The 15,910-nt window shown below is 37.5% G+C and overlaps 1 protein-coding gene and 1 non-coding gene across 4 annotated transcripts in view; both read right to left on the bottom strand.

The window, feature by feature from the left end:
• LOC126418610 (sorting nexin-29) overlaps positions 1 to 15,910 on the bottom strand; it is a 197,460-nt gene that overhangs the window by 127,491 nt on the left and 54,059 nt on the right. For 2 of the 3 annotated variants that reach the window (XM_050085457.1, XM_050085448.1), the window contains exons 4-5: positions 9,737 to 9,982; positions 703 to 837 (exon numbers count right to left, since the gene is read on the bottom strand). In XM_050085457.1, coding sequence (XP_049941414.1) covers positions 703 to 837; positions 9,737 to 9,982 — 381 coding nt within the window. The remainder of the gene's footprint in view (positions 1 to 702; positions 838 to 9,736; positions 9,983 to 15,910) is intronic. The other variant, XM_050085465.1, reaches the window with a different exon arrangement.
• Positions 7,325 to 7,398, bottom strand: Trnat-ugu (transfer RNA threonine (anticodon UGU)). Its single transcript has one exon. It is a non-coding gene; the product is annotated as a tRNA-Thr (tRNA).

The raw sequence follows: 15,910 nt of genomic DNA, 5'->3' as shown, positions 1-15,910 counted from the left end.
ATGGTGCATTCTGACACACTTGGGCAATTCCAGCAGGACAATGCAACACCCCACACATCCAGAATTGTTACAGAGTGGCTCCATGAACACTTTTCGGAGTTTAAACACTTCTGCTGGCCATCAAACTCCCCAGACATGAAAATTATTGTGCATATCTGTGATGCCTTGCAACGTACTGTTCAGAAGACATCTCCACTCCCTCGTACTCTTGAGAATTTATGGACAGCCCTAAAGGATTCATGGTGTCAATTACCTCCAGCAGTACTTCAGACATTAGTTGAGTCCATGCAACATCATGTTGCGACACTTCTGTGTGCTCGCGGGGACCCTGCATGATATGAGGCAGGTGTACTAGTTTCTTCGGCTCTTCAGTGTATTATAAATGTGGAATGTTGAAAATCATATGAAGTTTCCAGATTTAATTAAGTGAATGATTCACTTCCTAGTTCACTTTCATGATGATAAAATCACACATAATATAAAATGGATCAAAAATAAGAACGAGTGGCCTAAAGGTAAGATATTGGTCAAGATACCATCTGATATATGGAACTATGTTCATACATGGCAGAAACCAAGGAATTGGTGAATGCTGAATTAGCAGTGAGAGACGTGCAGTTTGATGGAAGTGTATATTTCAAACAAAAGTTGTAACATTAAATCAAACAGAAAATGTACCAGTATTTGACAACTTTAACTTACCACAGATAGTTACAGGTGGGATAACTGGTTCACTGCGACTCAAAGGTGTTCCTACTGACTCCGTCTCCATTGTAGCAGTACCACCATTCAGATCACTATTATCTATACTGATTGCAAATAGTATTGACCCGAGACCTGCAAAGAAAGTAAAACAAAATAGTCAAACTGTTGTTACTATGATGTGGCCAACACAAATAGAAAACTGACCCATGACTCATGTTTGCGAATTCTAGAGAATATACAAGAAGTATCTATTTCTGGTTTCTCCTCCTTGAGCTTACAGCAATTAAAGCATATTTTTTTCTCCAAAGACATTTTGCTTCTATTTATAAAGTATCTTCTGTGGTAATTCTTGACATATGGAAAATATAATGCCTCTACATTTAAATCACACAAATCTAAAAGGCTATAAAATGCAACCAAAACTACTATTGGAATATAGGAAAATAGGTTACATTTCACCACTGAGTTCAGACATAGTATAATGAGTACAATATGGCTTTCCATCTTGCACAGTATTATGTCAACCATATCAAATTGTTCATGAGGAACATCATATCTTGTCAACATTCTCAATAGCAAGATAAGTCCAAACTGCTACCATGGGACAAATTGAAAGCTAAGTGGACTAAACCGCGAGGCGGTTTTGGATACATGTTACACTCTGCATTTGTTTGTTTACAACAACATTTTCATCGTTACATTGTATAAAACAATTTCATCAGTATATAAAAATGAAAACAATCAATTATTGACAAAATAATTTAACTGGATAGATTAAAAAATCTACTCACCAAGCGGTGGCAGAACACACACACAAAAGAGGGTTCTAATTGGTAAGCTTTCTCAGCCACAGGCTCATGGTGAGCAGATTTTTTTATCAATCCAGTTAAATTATATCAGTTGGCTTCATGTACCCTAACACCAATCAGCGTGCTCTTCCAATGCATTATCTTCAACCGCTCAAAAGATCTGTTACGTACTGTTTGTAAAGAAATACCTTTTTCCAAAACTTTGTAACGTGATTTCCTTGAACTGTTTGCTGTTGAAATTGTTTTACATGACGTAACAATGAAAATGTAGTTGTACACAAACAAATACAATGTCTACCACCGACTAGCAGTTTAGTCCATATGGCTTCCAATTTGTACCTTGGTAGCAATTTGCACTTGTCTTGTTATTGCAAGTTCTGACATGATACAATATATCTAATGAACAATTTTATATTAAACAACAGAAAATCCAGGATAGATTAATAACAATATTACGAAAATAACAGATTGCTACTCACCTTACAGCAGAGGAGAGTCAGAGAAAGACACACACAACAAAAAGAGTGTGTGTGTGTGTGTGTGTGTGTGTGTGTGTGTGTGTGTGTGTGTGTGTGTGTGTGTGTCCATTATGCCTGTCTGCGACTGAACAATTTTATATGATTAACGTAACACTGGTAAGCTAGAAAGCCATGTGCTACTCATTATACTATATCTCTAATCAATGGTGAAATGGAAATATTTTCATATCTTTTTCTGATACCAGTTTTGTGTTGTATTTTATATGCTTGAAAATGACAATGTCAAAACACATAAGGTGATTTTGGAAATAATAAAAAGTGTGGTCAAGACATCAGAAAAGTTATTAAAATAATAGATATGTAATAGTTGCTGAAAAAGATGTACATACAAACAAACATATGCTGACCCGGGCCAAAACACTTATGAACAGATCATAGAAAGTGCTCTCAGAAACAGCAAAGCAGAATGGGATGTTAGCAAAACGAAAATTCCGAAACCAACACACTACATGTATCTATGGATCCAGAATAACCAGAGTAAGTGAACTGAAAAATGAAATCAAACCAAAGAGTACATCTCTATTAGACCTGGTTGGTGCCAAGCCACTTGTGAGGAATGCTTTCCACTGGAATTTTGGCACTTACAAGTATGTTAATGCTGTGTCAAATGTTCTCTGACTCCAGAATTATGGACTGCTATTTATTCTGAAATTAAAGAAACTATACAGCTTATTGGTCACCCAAGTACTATCATTTTCAATAAATATTTAGAAACTGGAGCTTTCCCTAGTGGACTCCAAGTCTGTAAAATTGTAGCGATCTTCAACAAGGATATCCTATTAGCAAAACTAGAATTTTATGAAACACACAGCCCATTTTTTGCTATGATCAAGCCCTATTATGGAACACAGGACACTTTGGATCAGTTATAAACAGATGTTCTCCACTGAAGTTTGCACTGTTGTGCTCCAGGGCTTAGTCCTCAGTCCATTTATTTCATAACTGAATAAATGATTTAGTCTCTTATGTAGGAACTAATTTAGAAATATATTATACACAGAGGACACAACACTGCTTAATACACACCACAACACTATAGAACTGCATCAGGAACTTTGGGAAATATATAATTAGCAATGAAATGGTTTTCTTCTAATGAAGTACTTTGTGACTCTGTTAACACACAGGAACATATTCTGGGATTAACTAAAAATGCACAAAATACATCAGTAAAACTGTTAGGCTTTCATACTGAGTCAAAATTAAACTGAGAGACAAAAACTGATCATGTCTGGAAGAGAATAATTTTTAGTGTGCTTCTTCAAGTGGAAACCGACAGGTGCAGTTACTAATGAGCATCTGGAGATGATATATTTTTGTCTTTATCTATCACACAACTCTTACAGCTTACTGATATGGGGCCATTCTTGTTTTCTAAAATAAAGTTCTAAAATAAAAAAAAAGTTATCAGAATAATGAGCAAAGCGAATCTTAAGGAATACTGTGACTCCCCTTTATCAAACTGAAGATACTGATAGCTGCTGTATCATCACTTCTTATTACATGCAACTTAAATGAGTAACACCAGAGACAACTAACACTATCGCAACGCCAGAAGCAAACTCGAATTTGCTGTCCTGAGATACACTGGCAAAGACAAGAAACTCCCATGAAGTAACATGTTTAAATTTTCTTAAACTCCACTAAATTCTTGCCTTAGAATATTTCTAAATTTAAGCTTTATGACTGGCTACTGAAACATCTGTCTACAAGATAACTGATCTATTTGAAATGAATGTTTTGGTATTAGTTTTTTTTACAATATCGATAATGTAGCAATAAATTTTAAGAATTGTTTCTGTAAAAATACCTTTGCTATCAATTATATACCTAATGATTAAAACTATCAAGATGTAAGTGGCCAATAGTTAATAAAGAATGAATACAAAAGCTCGATGCAAAGCACAATCTTTTCAATATAGTTTACATGCCTGTCGACTGCTTAACCCTCAAGTACATTATTACCTTTACTCTGACCACTATTTTTATTCCATCTAGGACTGCACAGTTCAAAAAACCTTATCCCTCAGAAAAGTGGGAAAAGTATTACTAAATCATATTTTGGGAAGATGTAAATGATATTCTCTCGAAGATTCCAAGGAGACATACTATTATACTTACAGGATATTTCAAGGCATATTTGGGTAACGGGAATACACTGTAATGTAGTTACCAGCTATCCAACACACATGCAAAAAACTGCAATGGAAATTTTAGCTTAGTCATAAAGTCCACAGCTTCTAAGCACCTTCAGAAGAAACTGAAGATGCATCCACCATACAATCTGAACTGGGAGTATTACAAATACATCATGTGGTCATTCTAGAAAATTCTAAAAAGGAAAAATGGAATATGAAAGTTGAGAAGTGCTCATTTGAATTCTGGTCAGTAGTTCTCCAAAACTAAATTTAGATTCTACCCAGACAAACACCACACAATGCCCTTAACATAATTGGGTTTGACACAGGACAACTTAAGAATAAACAAAGTCAGAACGTCAACTGTGGATAACTTATGAAACGACACCAAGGTGAACGAGGCTCCATTTTATACAGCCACTTGACTATTATCTCTCACCAACAAAGACAACACATACAGCATATTGAAGACTCACCACAGAACAGTCCAAATGCAGTCAGATGGCAAATGTAGAGTTTCTATAAACTGAGGAAAATTTGTTAAAATACTTGTAAGCTTACAATGAAAATATCGTAGTAGGTTTAATGACATCTCTCGTGTAAACAACTATAATCGAAGAAAGTTTTCTGAGAAACAAGTCTACAGACCTTTACAAAGAATTCAAACAGATGCTCCTCTAAGTCACCATTTCTGAGATTCGAAACACACACACACACATTAACAATGATATCTGTAATATTTCAGCTGAATATTTTTTTAAAAAATCCTCAATCCTTCGTCCAAGAGTCTGATTACCAAAGAGAAATGTAAAGCCTAGAATCACTAGGGCCTCCAGTGGAAAAAGTCCTTCCAAATTGCCATAGTATTTAAGAATGAGGCAACTGAGAAGACAGTTGCTGAACTCTAGAGATGTTCTGGTAACAGCACAGTAAATGACCTTACTGAACTTTTACAGAATATCTGCATAACACAATTTGCTATCTGACTGGATCTCCACTTTACTCCATTACATTCACAAGAAATTACGTAATTTATGTGAATAACTATTGAACGACCTGTCTTCTCACAGTTATGCCAAAGATTCTATCCAAGGGTTACTGAACCTGGATAGATAATTATACATTCACCTTTACCAATAACATGGATCTTTCAGGAAGAGCTGATGCAGTGCCGAACAAATTTTTAATCTCTAAACAATGCAAGCCTAGTATTGAAATCACAAACTGCACTGTAATAATCACTCCTGTTGATCTCAGGAAGGTGCAGACTCAGTTTTTTGGAAGAATATTTCAGGAATTACAGTTATAGAAGAAAACACTAACTTATTCTACAGAGTGTGGATAACACCATTCTCCAAAGTAACATTTTAGAGAGCTCCGAAAGTTCTGAGATTAAATCAGATGTCAGGTCAGATGACGTGTTTCTGTTTTGATTACTCGTCTTCAATTGCATCCTTGACAGAGGTGTATTGCAAATGGTTGCAATGCACGTCTACTGCCTGATAAGGCAAGCAGTCAAACAAAGATTTCACACTTGAGATAATGTGGCAACTTCAAGCAAGGTAATAAAAAATAAAATAAACACTAGAACACAGCAAAGTCAATATAACACAAAAATTTAGAGCTCTCTATGAGTGGACTGAACTGAACTTGTCAGAGAATGCAGCCCTGCCTGCAACAACAATAAAATGGAACTAGCCCCCCAATGGATTCAAGAAACGTAACAACAAAGGATTATATCATCATCATCATCATCATCATCATCATGTGAAGCTGAAACATTACACAACAGCCACCTACTCTGAAGCCTTGTATGCCATATTGCGCCCAATATTGGAAGTTCAGGAATACTGGGGATATAGAAACTCTGCTGGGAAAGCTGGATAGTTCTTTTGATCATGTGCCAAGATTACCTCTTAATTCACTCAAAAACCATACGTTCACCTACTGCCAAAGCACGACAGTCCACACCATCTGCCTGATGGAGATAAAAAATGATATAAAGAAACTGGTTCTGACAAATAACAGGGAGACACTAAGACAGACACACACTGCAGTGTGTCCACAATTTTCAGGAACATTCGTATCTAAACTCGGCAAACCATTGTGGAGTGCATGGCAGTGGGCATTTATTAAAGTTCCTTCCCACTCCATTCGCAAACAGTTTATGAGACGACTGTTTAAATGCTTCTGTGCGCACTGTAATCAATCTTGTCTTTGCAATCCCTACAGGAATGAGACATAGGAGGTTGTAGTGTACTCCCTTATTCCCCAATCTAAGAAAAATTTACACCCAGTCATAAAAAAGAAATGAGCAGTACAGAAAGATAAACACTGGGTGATGCACAGCAAATAACACAGCCACACTTTCGTGCCACAGATATTGTCTAAGTGGAGGAAACATTAGTCTCCATGATAGACACACTACGAATTACTTGTCCTATGAACTTAAGAATTTTAGAACACTAACAGCGCAAACAATATTAATCATTTCTCTGAAAGAATTACAATGTCACTGGCAAACCTCAGAGTTTTTATTTCTTTCCCACTGAACTTTAATTCCTATTACAAGTTTTTGTTTGGTTTCCTTTACTGCTTGATCACTGTACAGATTGAATAACACTGATGATGGGCTACAACCCTATCTCACTCCCTTCTCAACCACGGTTTCCCTTCCATGCCTCTGTAACTGTTGCTTCGTTACTGTACAAGTTGTAAATAGCCTTCCATTCCCTGTTCTTACCACTGCTTATCTTCAGAATTTCAAAGAGAGTATTCCACTTAACGTTGCCAAAAGCTTTCTCTAAGTCTGCAAATGCTATAAACTTAGGTTTGCCTTTCCACAACCCATTTTCTAAGAGAAGTTGTAAGGTCAGTATTGGCTCATGTGTTCCTACATTTCTCTGGAATACAAACTGTTCTTCCCAAGGCTTCTACCAGTTTTTCCATTCTTCTGTAAAGAATGTGTGTTAGCATTTGTAACCATATATATGAAGACAGTAACTGTTCTCGAAAAAACAGAATACTGTTGATGACCGTGCAGCTTTTCCCTGGAATAAATGATGACTAACTGAAACCCTCAGCTGCCGACAGGTGTTGTTGATATACCTCGATGTGTACAGCTGAAAATGTGTGCCCCGACCGGGACTCGAACCCGGGATCTCCTGCTTACATGGCAGATGCTCTATCCATCTGAGCCACCGAGGACACAGATGAATAGTGCGACTGCAGGGACTTGTCCCTTGCACACTTCCCGTGAGACTCACATTCCCAACTGTCTACAATTATACATATGTAATGTACCTTATAGACATTTGCCCATTCACTCATTACTCGTAAGCAGGAAATCCCGGGTTCGAATCCTGGTCGGGGCACACATTTTCAGCTGTCCACATCGAGGTATAACAACAACACCTGTCGGCAGCAGAGGGTTTCAGTTAGTCATCACTTGTAACCATGACTTATTAAATTAAGAGTTCATTAATATTCACACCTATCAGTGCCTACTTTGTTTGGAATTGGAATTATTACATTCTTGTTGAAGCCTGAGGGTATTTCACCTATCTCATACATCTTGCAAGCCAGATGGAAGAGTTACCCCCCCAGGGCCTTCTTTTGACTTAGGTATTTCAGTGTTCTGTCGAATTCATCTTGCAATATCATATCTCCCATCTCATCTTCATCTATGTCCTCCTCCATTTCTATAATATTGTCTTCAAGTCCATCTCTCTTTTGTATATACCCTCTACATGCTCCTTCCACCTTTCAGATTTCCCTTCTTTGCTTAGAACTGGTTTTCCATCCGGGCTCTTTATATTCACACAGCTGCCCCTCTTTTCTCCATAAGGCCTCTTTAATTTTTCCATAGCCAGTGCCCATCATTCCCCCAGTGACATTTGCTTCTAAATCTTTAGATCTCTCCCCCAGCCATTCCTGCTTAGCTATTTTCTACTTCCTGGCAGTCACCTTTTTTAGAAGCTTGTATTCTCTTTCATCTGTTTCATTTGCTGCATTTTTATATTTTTTCCCTTTCATCAATTAAATTCAATATCTCCTGTGTTATCCAACGATTTCCAGATTTCCACTAGGCATTGCCTTTTCATCTATTTGAGCCTCTGCTGCCTTTACTATTTCCTCCCTCAAAGCTGTTATTTGTTTTTGATTGTACTTCTTTCCCCGGTTCTAGTGAATCATTGCCTAATACACCCACTGAATCTCGCAACAACCTCTGGTTCTTTCAACTTATCCAGGTCCCATCTCCTTAATTTCCAACCTTTTTGCAATATCTTCAGTTTCAATTTATAGTTCATAACTAATAAATTGTGGTCCAAGTCCACATCTGCCCCTGAAAATGTCTTGCAATTTAAAATATGGCTCCAAAATGTCTGTCTTACCAGTATGTAATCAATCTGAAACCTTCCCGAGTCTCCAGGTCTCTTTCAGTATACAAATTTATTTGATGATTCTTAAACCTAGTGTTAAGAATGATTAAATTATGCTTGTTCAGAAAATAAGGTAACTTATTATATGGAATGAGTGAAGACTTGGCACCTTGCAATGTATTGATCACTTAAAAATCAACCCATAACAAGAATAACACCTCACTACCTGAATAATTTCTTTCATCTCATCATACTTTTATTCACTCTATTGTTCATCTTCGGAGCTAGTTGGTGGGTGTTGGCTTTGTGTATCTTGGTTACAATGATGCATTCGCTATCTGTTCATAATAGCTTAACCACATTCCTATTTTCTTATTCATTATTAAACCAACAAGTGCATACCCCTATTTGATTTTGTATTTATAACCCTCTATCTACCTGAACAGAAGTCTTTTTAATCTTGCCACCTAACTTCACTAATTCCCACTGTATCTAACTTCCACCTATCCATTTCCCCTATTATATTTTCCAACCTACCTGCTCAACTAAGGGATCTAACATTCCATGTTCCGATATGTAGTAGAACGTCAAGTTTTGTTTCTCTGCCAATGATACCCACCCGAGTAGTCCCCTCCCCCCTCCCCTTGGAGATATGAATGGGGGACTATTTTACCTCTGAAATATTTTACCCAAGAGGACGCCATCATCATTTAACCATGCAGTACAGCTGCATGCCCTCAGGAAAAATTACAGCTGTAGTTTCCTCTTGCTTTCAGTCATTTACAGTACCAGCACAGTAGGACCATTTTGGTTGATGTTGAAAGGCCAGATGAGTCAATCCTCCAGACCGTTGCCCCTGCAACTGCTGAATAAGCTGTTGCCCCTCTTCAGGAACCATACATTTGTCTGGCCTCCCAAAAGGTACCCCCCCCCTGTTGTGGTTGCAACAGTGGTATAGTTACCCATATCACTGAGGCATGCAAGCCACCCCACCAATGGCAGGGTCCATGATTCATTATCCATTGCGGCAGATGGCGAGTAGGGGCGGGGGGGGGGGGGGGGGGAAGAGCTGACAGGAGATACAAAAAGTATAACATGTGCCAATTGAAGTTTTAGGGCTATTTCAGTTGACAACTAATATATAAGATCCTTGACTTCATTACCTGCTGCCATAGTGGGCAGAGTGCTGCTCATTTCTTGATCCAACAGTAATGCCCAGTCTTCGTAGAATGCTTGCAGCAGCTGGGGACTAGATAGCAGAATGTGTAGGTAGCGCTCCAGGGAGCGTTCATTCAAGGCTGCCCGCAGCCAAGCTCGACCTCGCCCCACATCGGTAGTCACATTGTGTAGTGCTGTGTACCTCTCGTACTCGTGGCGAGTCAGGTGTTCACGTATGTAATGCCACAAAACTGAAACAATTGAGAGACCTGTGGTTCTTCTGTATTGAGCCTTAATTGTATTCTGTTATATTCTTTATTAAACGGCACAATTTGTGTAAAAATCTTGTGCAATCAGCTACAAATAAGTTTTGTTTTACTTTAATTATGATATTCAAACAAAAAAGCTTTGGAAAGGGACACAGCCAGATTGTCCATATGTACTTACCACCCTAAGGATTCAAAGGAACCATCTTAGGATAGCTGACAAATATTGTGATACCAGACGTACAGAGCTATATTGAAGGACTGGCAAAATAGCTGACCCCTTGACCCCTCCCCCCTTCCAACACCCCATCCCGAAGGAGCAGGCACAGAGTGGGGCGAAAAGTAACAAAACTGAAAGAATACTGCAACAAACTAACCAGGAGAGGTACACGAGCTGTCCCCTCTAGTAATCTTATTTTCTGCCTATGAAAATAATGTTTTCACATGACACACGACTACACACAAGCTACTCTCATCTCTACAATGTCTGCAGCGTTACCTCTTCCAACTAGACTCATAAAGAAGTAAGTAATATCAATCAGATGTCTATTGATAACATAGTTTATGTGGCAATAGTGGTTTGGTCTACACAGCTCACTCATGTTCAAAAAGGGAGTTCTTGTTGATATTTCATATGGTCAAGAACGCTAGGTGGGGAAAAAAACACCACCAGGGGGGATATGCTGTTTACTAGTCCCTCCAGCCAGTACTTTTGCAGCTTTCAAGTTTCTGCTGACACACTCTGCCCTACAAATAACAAAGAAATAAAAAATTTGCTCTACAAATAACAAAGAAATCAAAAATAAGTCTTCCGTGACTGGTTAATTACATTACGGGGGTTCTTAGTCATCACACCTATAGACGGATATACTCTGTGATATATGCTGAACCCACATGTGAATGAAAGTATGCTGTACTAATGGTCATCGGCTACATTGTTCTCATGTTGTGAATGAAAGTATGCTCTACCAATGGTCATTGGCTACATTGCTGAAGCATCTGGTATTTTGTTGTTATTCTAGTCTCAATGAAGCTTCAACAAATGCTAAAGCAAAAAGTAGTGTTCCTGTGTTAATTATGTGATAAACATTTAACCACTGTAGTTCTTGTATCAGATCTCACTGGACAGCCTATTTCCCTGTGACTGCCAGCTGTGCCCTAGTAATTCTACTAACAATTTAAATAATGGAAAACTGCACCACTTAGTTTCATTTTCAAGTGGATTTTTTTACATAAATACTTTTTGTGATATCTGCATGGGTGATTTTCTGCCTCTCTTGTACTGTCATTTAATGGATTTATTGGAGAGCAGGAAATTTTTTACGTCACAAAAAGCAAGTAGAAAAAATTCCCAATGACAAACAAGATACAGAATCAGTTCATTATTCAAATTTTTCTCCTGCTTATGATAACTGTTGCAATTTCCATAAACATGTACATTTATTTATAGACTATTCATCATATATACCAAAATAGAAACAATCAATAATTCAAACGTCAATAAATGTAAAATAAATTTTATAAGTGAAAACTTTGTGCATATACTGCAATCTCCAAGAAATGTAACAACTCTGACTCTATACAAACTATTTGTGAAATCAAACTGTTGTAATACTTCTGTAGCATGCTTTAATTATAAAAATGAACACTGATTGTGATTGTGTTTGTGTTTGTGTGCATGTGCGCGCGCGCGCTACAGGAGGCACAAAGAGAAGAGAAACAGAAACACTGTCTCTAACATTAGCATATAAAAAACATTTCAAGATATATTTTGTCTGCTTTTCCAGCTGCAGTATAACCTCAAAAAGACAACTAGAGTGCAAGAGAGGCAGAAAATCATGCATGCAAACTTCACAGAAAGTATTTACGTAAATAAATGCGCTTACAAATGAGAAATTCTTGAAAAACATTGTGCCAAGTATGAAAAAACAAGTAACAGATAGTTTTTGATTGTTTAAAAACTGAGTGACACTGTTGCAGGCTTTCCAAAGCGCCAATTATTATGAATGAAATTAAATTCTATTAATGTTGACTTTCAAAAGGGCATATTTCATTTATGCAATATTTTTCAATAGTTCTACACCTTTGTAGCACCTACATAAAAATTTAGAAAGGGTAAAGCATTGTTGAAAAACATTACTTAAATTAACTATACTGATGAAACCAACATACAAAATTCCACGAAGCACATATTTTGCTATGGTAGGAAGGCTCGTGTACCTCGATGATACAGATAACCCAGAATGGAACGTTAAATATTATGAAAAGGACAGTTCCTACTCACCATATAGTGGAGATGGTGAGTCGCAGATGGGCACAACAAAAAGACTGTCATATAACAAGCTTTCAGCCAACAATGCCTTCGTCAAAAACACACACACACACACACACACACACACACACACACACACACACACGAGACCACAGACTCTGGCAGCCGAAGCCAAACTACGAACCCAACCAGCATCTCCGGTATATGGTGAGTAGCAACTATCCTTTGCATAATATTGTCAATGATATATGTAATTGTACAGTAGGTGCAACCACAATGGAGGGGTTGTCTGTGGAGAGGACAGACAACAATGTAGTTCCTGAAGAGGGACTGCAGCCCTTTCTGGTAGTTTTGTGTTACTTGGTTCATTAATAAATTAATCTTAAGGATGTGGAACTGTCTTCTCACATTCACATTACACACCTACCTGTAAATATGGCTACATACTCATCATTTACGGTTTTTACTCTCCAGGGAGAACAGTATGGATAACTGACTGCTCTGGCCTCTTAACGTCAGCCAATATGGCCTTCGTGTTACTGGTACAGCAAATGGCTGAAAGTACAGCGATAAGGCAGCCATTATTTTTCCCGAGGACATGTAGCTTTTCTGTATGGTTAAATGATGGTGGCATCCTCTTGGGTAAGATATTTCATAGATAAAATAGTCCCCAAATCTGATCTCTGGGCATGAACTACTCCAGAGGATCTCGTTTACAGGAAAAAAGAAACTGATATTCCATTGGTGTGAGCGTGAAATCTTAGAACCCTTGATCAGATAGGTAGGCTAGAGAACACGAAAAGGGAAAGATACACGTTGAAGATGATAATAGTGGGAATCAGTGATGGACTGTGGCAGGAAGGACAGAACTTTTGGTCAGGTGAGTGCAGGGTTATAAATAGACAGATTATATGTACCATAAGGACCTTAAAATATGCATGAAACATGCTTAAAAAAAGGCATAAAAAGTTTCAAAATATACAAGATCAAATAATAAAAGAACATGGTACTTACTACGTGCTTTATATCTAAAAGTTAAACGTGTGAATATCAATTACAAGAAAGAGCACCGGCCACACAAAAACTTTTAGAACACTGATATCATTTTCCGAATACTTTCTGGTAGAGGTTAGTAAGGGGGGGGGGGGGGGCTTTCTTGGATTATTTTCCAAAAAATCTGCAAAATGGGGACACATACCGTTTTTCAAGAATTGTTCCTTCTTTGCTATTGTTGGCGGTAACAATCAGATGCAATGCACGTGAGTCGCAGTGAAACAATCGATACGAACAGGACCAACTTCCAGATATATCGCACGCTGAGAAAAACTCCATAATATTTTATTTAAAAAACAACATACAATCATGATTTTTTTTTAAACAGCATTAACTTTTAATTAATACTACTGGACCAAAGCATCATTTACAGTTTATTTTACATTTTTCTACTATTGTAAACATAAACGAACAAGTACTGTTCCAAATGTTTGGTAGTAAGATTGTGTCTTCTATAACTCAAAAAATTTTTATAAGCAAAGGAGGACTGTTCTACATCAACTGAAGTAACTGGGCAGTATTTGAATTTGGGTGGTATGTTGGCACTTATTGTTTCTGGTAAATGTTCACCCATCTCATTAATAAAACTATCAACTTGGCACAAGGGTTCAAAGCCTGGATTATTGTTTAAAATGTTTTTAAACTTTTCTGTAAGTTTTCTTGGAAATACCTCTAGCAATGAGGAGTTCACTAGAATAATTTTATTTATTAACTGAATAGATTCATTCAACACCAAACCTTGAGTTTCAAGCTTTTTAATAGTTGCAGGTACATGGGAAAAAGAGTGCTTTTTTTTTTTTTTTTTACTGGAATCATGAAAAGGTTCCTTGCACTGGCAAGCTGCCAAAGCCTTTGCACTATTGAAGTCGCACACTACCTTCTAATGGCCTCAGAATGTTCATTGTAAAACAACACAGCTTTGACCCACGTACCCAAATAATCATAAATGGTTTGGGAGGTAGAGGCACATTTGGTAGTTTTTCTCTGTAGGTCTTGATGCGAGCAGAGGTCTTTAGAAATACTTTCTTTCTGGAGAAAATCAGTTTATTTACGTTCACTAACATGGAACATACTTCTTCAGCAAGGCGATGTACTCCATTAGCAAAGCATGTTACATGAATCAAATTGGGATAAAATGCTCCGAGGGCTTTTCCTCCTTCGATCGTATAGGGAGCAGCATCTGAAGTAAAACAAAAACCCTTTCATCTGCAGAAGATTCTGGAAATATTTTTCCAATCCCTCATTCACAAATCTGGCAATTGAAGAATGATTTACTTTGCCAAGCTCTTTGCAGGCCGCTAAATAGGAACAAGGAGGCTCTTCTTTTAAAACACCAACAAATTTGCGATGTAACTGTCACAAGTGTCTGTAGTTTCATCAACTGAAATCCAGATAATGTTGTCCGTGAGTTCATTGCGTATTTCTTCCAGAATATTTACATAAATTATTGGTATTTAAGTTTTACATAATGTTGATTCATCTGGTATATTTTGATTTAAACAATATTTGTGCACAAAGCCTCTGAGGATAAGGTTTTCTGAGGATAGGGTTTGTAAATTAGTGAAGAGGAATATTGCTTGCAATGAATGCTTCACATAGATCCATGTTAAACCATCTTTTTCAATTACCTTTGGACAAATCCCTGCTACTGCAACTTGCTGCTGTCAGAAGTAGTAGTTGCTCTCACCCTTTCTTCTGCATTCCTGTGATATGAGGACTTGTCTTGACGTGCTGGTCTATTTGAAACATTTTTTTGCATAAAAAGTTTTTCTCGCAAACTCGACAATATAAAACAATTCCGTCATGTGTAAATGTTCCAGAATGGTCAGCTATTCACGTCATGGTGTTTCTTTTTTCGGGCGGCATGGTGCACAACATGTTACACACTACACACCGTACACACATTCAATTGTGTACCAGTAAATAGAAAGCTAAACTGAAACAACGGATGTGTGACTAAAAGCTTAAGTAGTTTAATTTAATTGTTACCAATGTGTATGGTATGACAACAGAGGGGATTAAATGGGGGCATGGGTGCAGGAGCATCGACTGTGCCTGTTCCCGATCCTCTTCTGTAATGATTTTGCTAGGCAGTGGCCTCTCGGTTAGCTATTGCACGCAGTTTTAGGTTGCAGTCATTCTAGGAGACATCAAAACTACAGCGAGCTAGAGAAAACCCGTCTAAATTTTTATAATATTGTAAACATAGAGGAAAAATATTCGTTGTCACTAATTTTTAGTTAAAATATGCAACAACCAGTGAAAAGGAGCCAAACATGCAACATGCAAATGCATACAAACCGGTCTATAGTTACACATATAAAATCAAATAGAGGTGACTGCAGGATAAGATTTAATAACTAATAAGAAAATAGGAATGTGGATAAGTCTCTTTGAATAGCATAGTGACCACTATCATACCCAATATAATGTAACTGGATAGATAAAAGATGTAGTCACCAAGGAGTGGCAGAACACACACATAAAAAAAAAAAAGGTTTTACTTATGCAAGCTTTTGGAACTAGTGGCTCCTTCCAGCTGAAGGGTTGAAGGGGAATGATGAGGGGTGAAGAGAAAGGAACTGGAG

The sequence above is a fragment of the Schistocerca serialis genome, chromosome 1, assembly GCF_023864345.2.
Source record: "Schistocerca serialis cubense isolate TAMUIC-IGC-003099 chromosome 1, iqSchSeri2.2, whole genome shotgun sequence".
In the NCBI taxonomy this organism is placed as follows: Eukaryota; Metazoa; Arthropoda; class Insecta; order Orthoptera; family Acrididae; genus Schistocerca; species Schistocerca serialis.
Note: the sequence above shows the minus strand (reverse complement) of the source record. Positions and strands in the feature narration are given on the sequence as shown.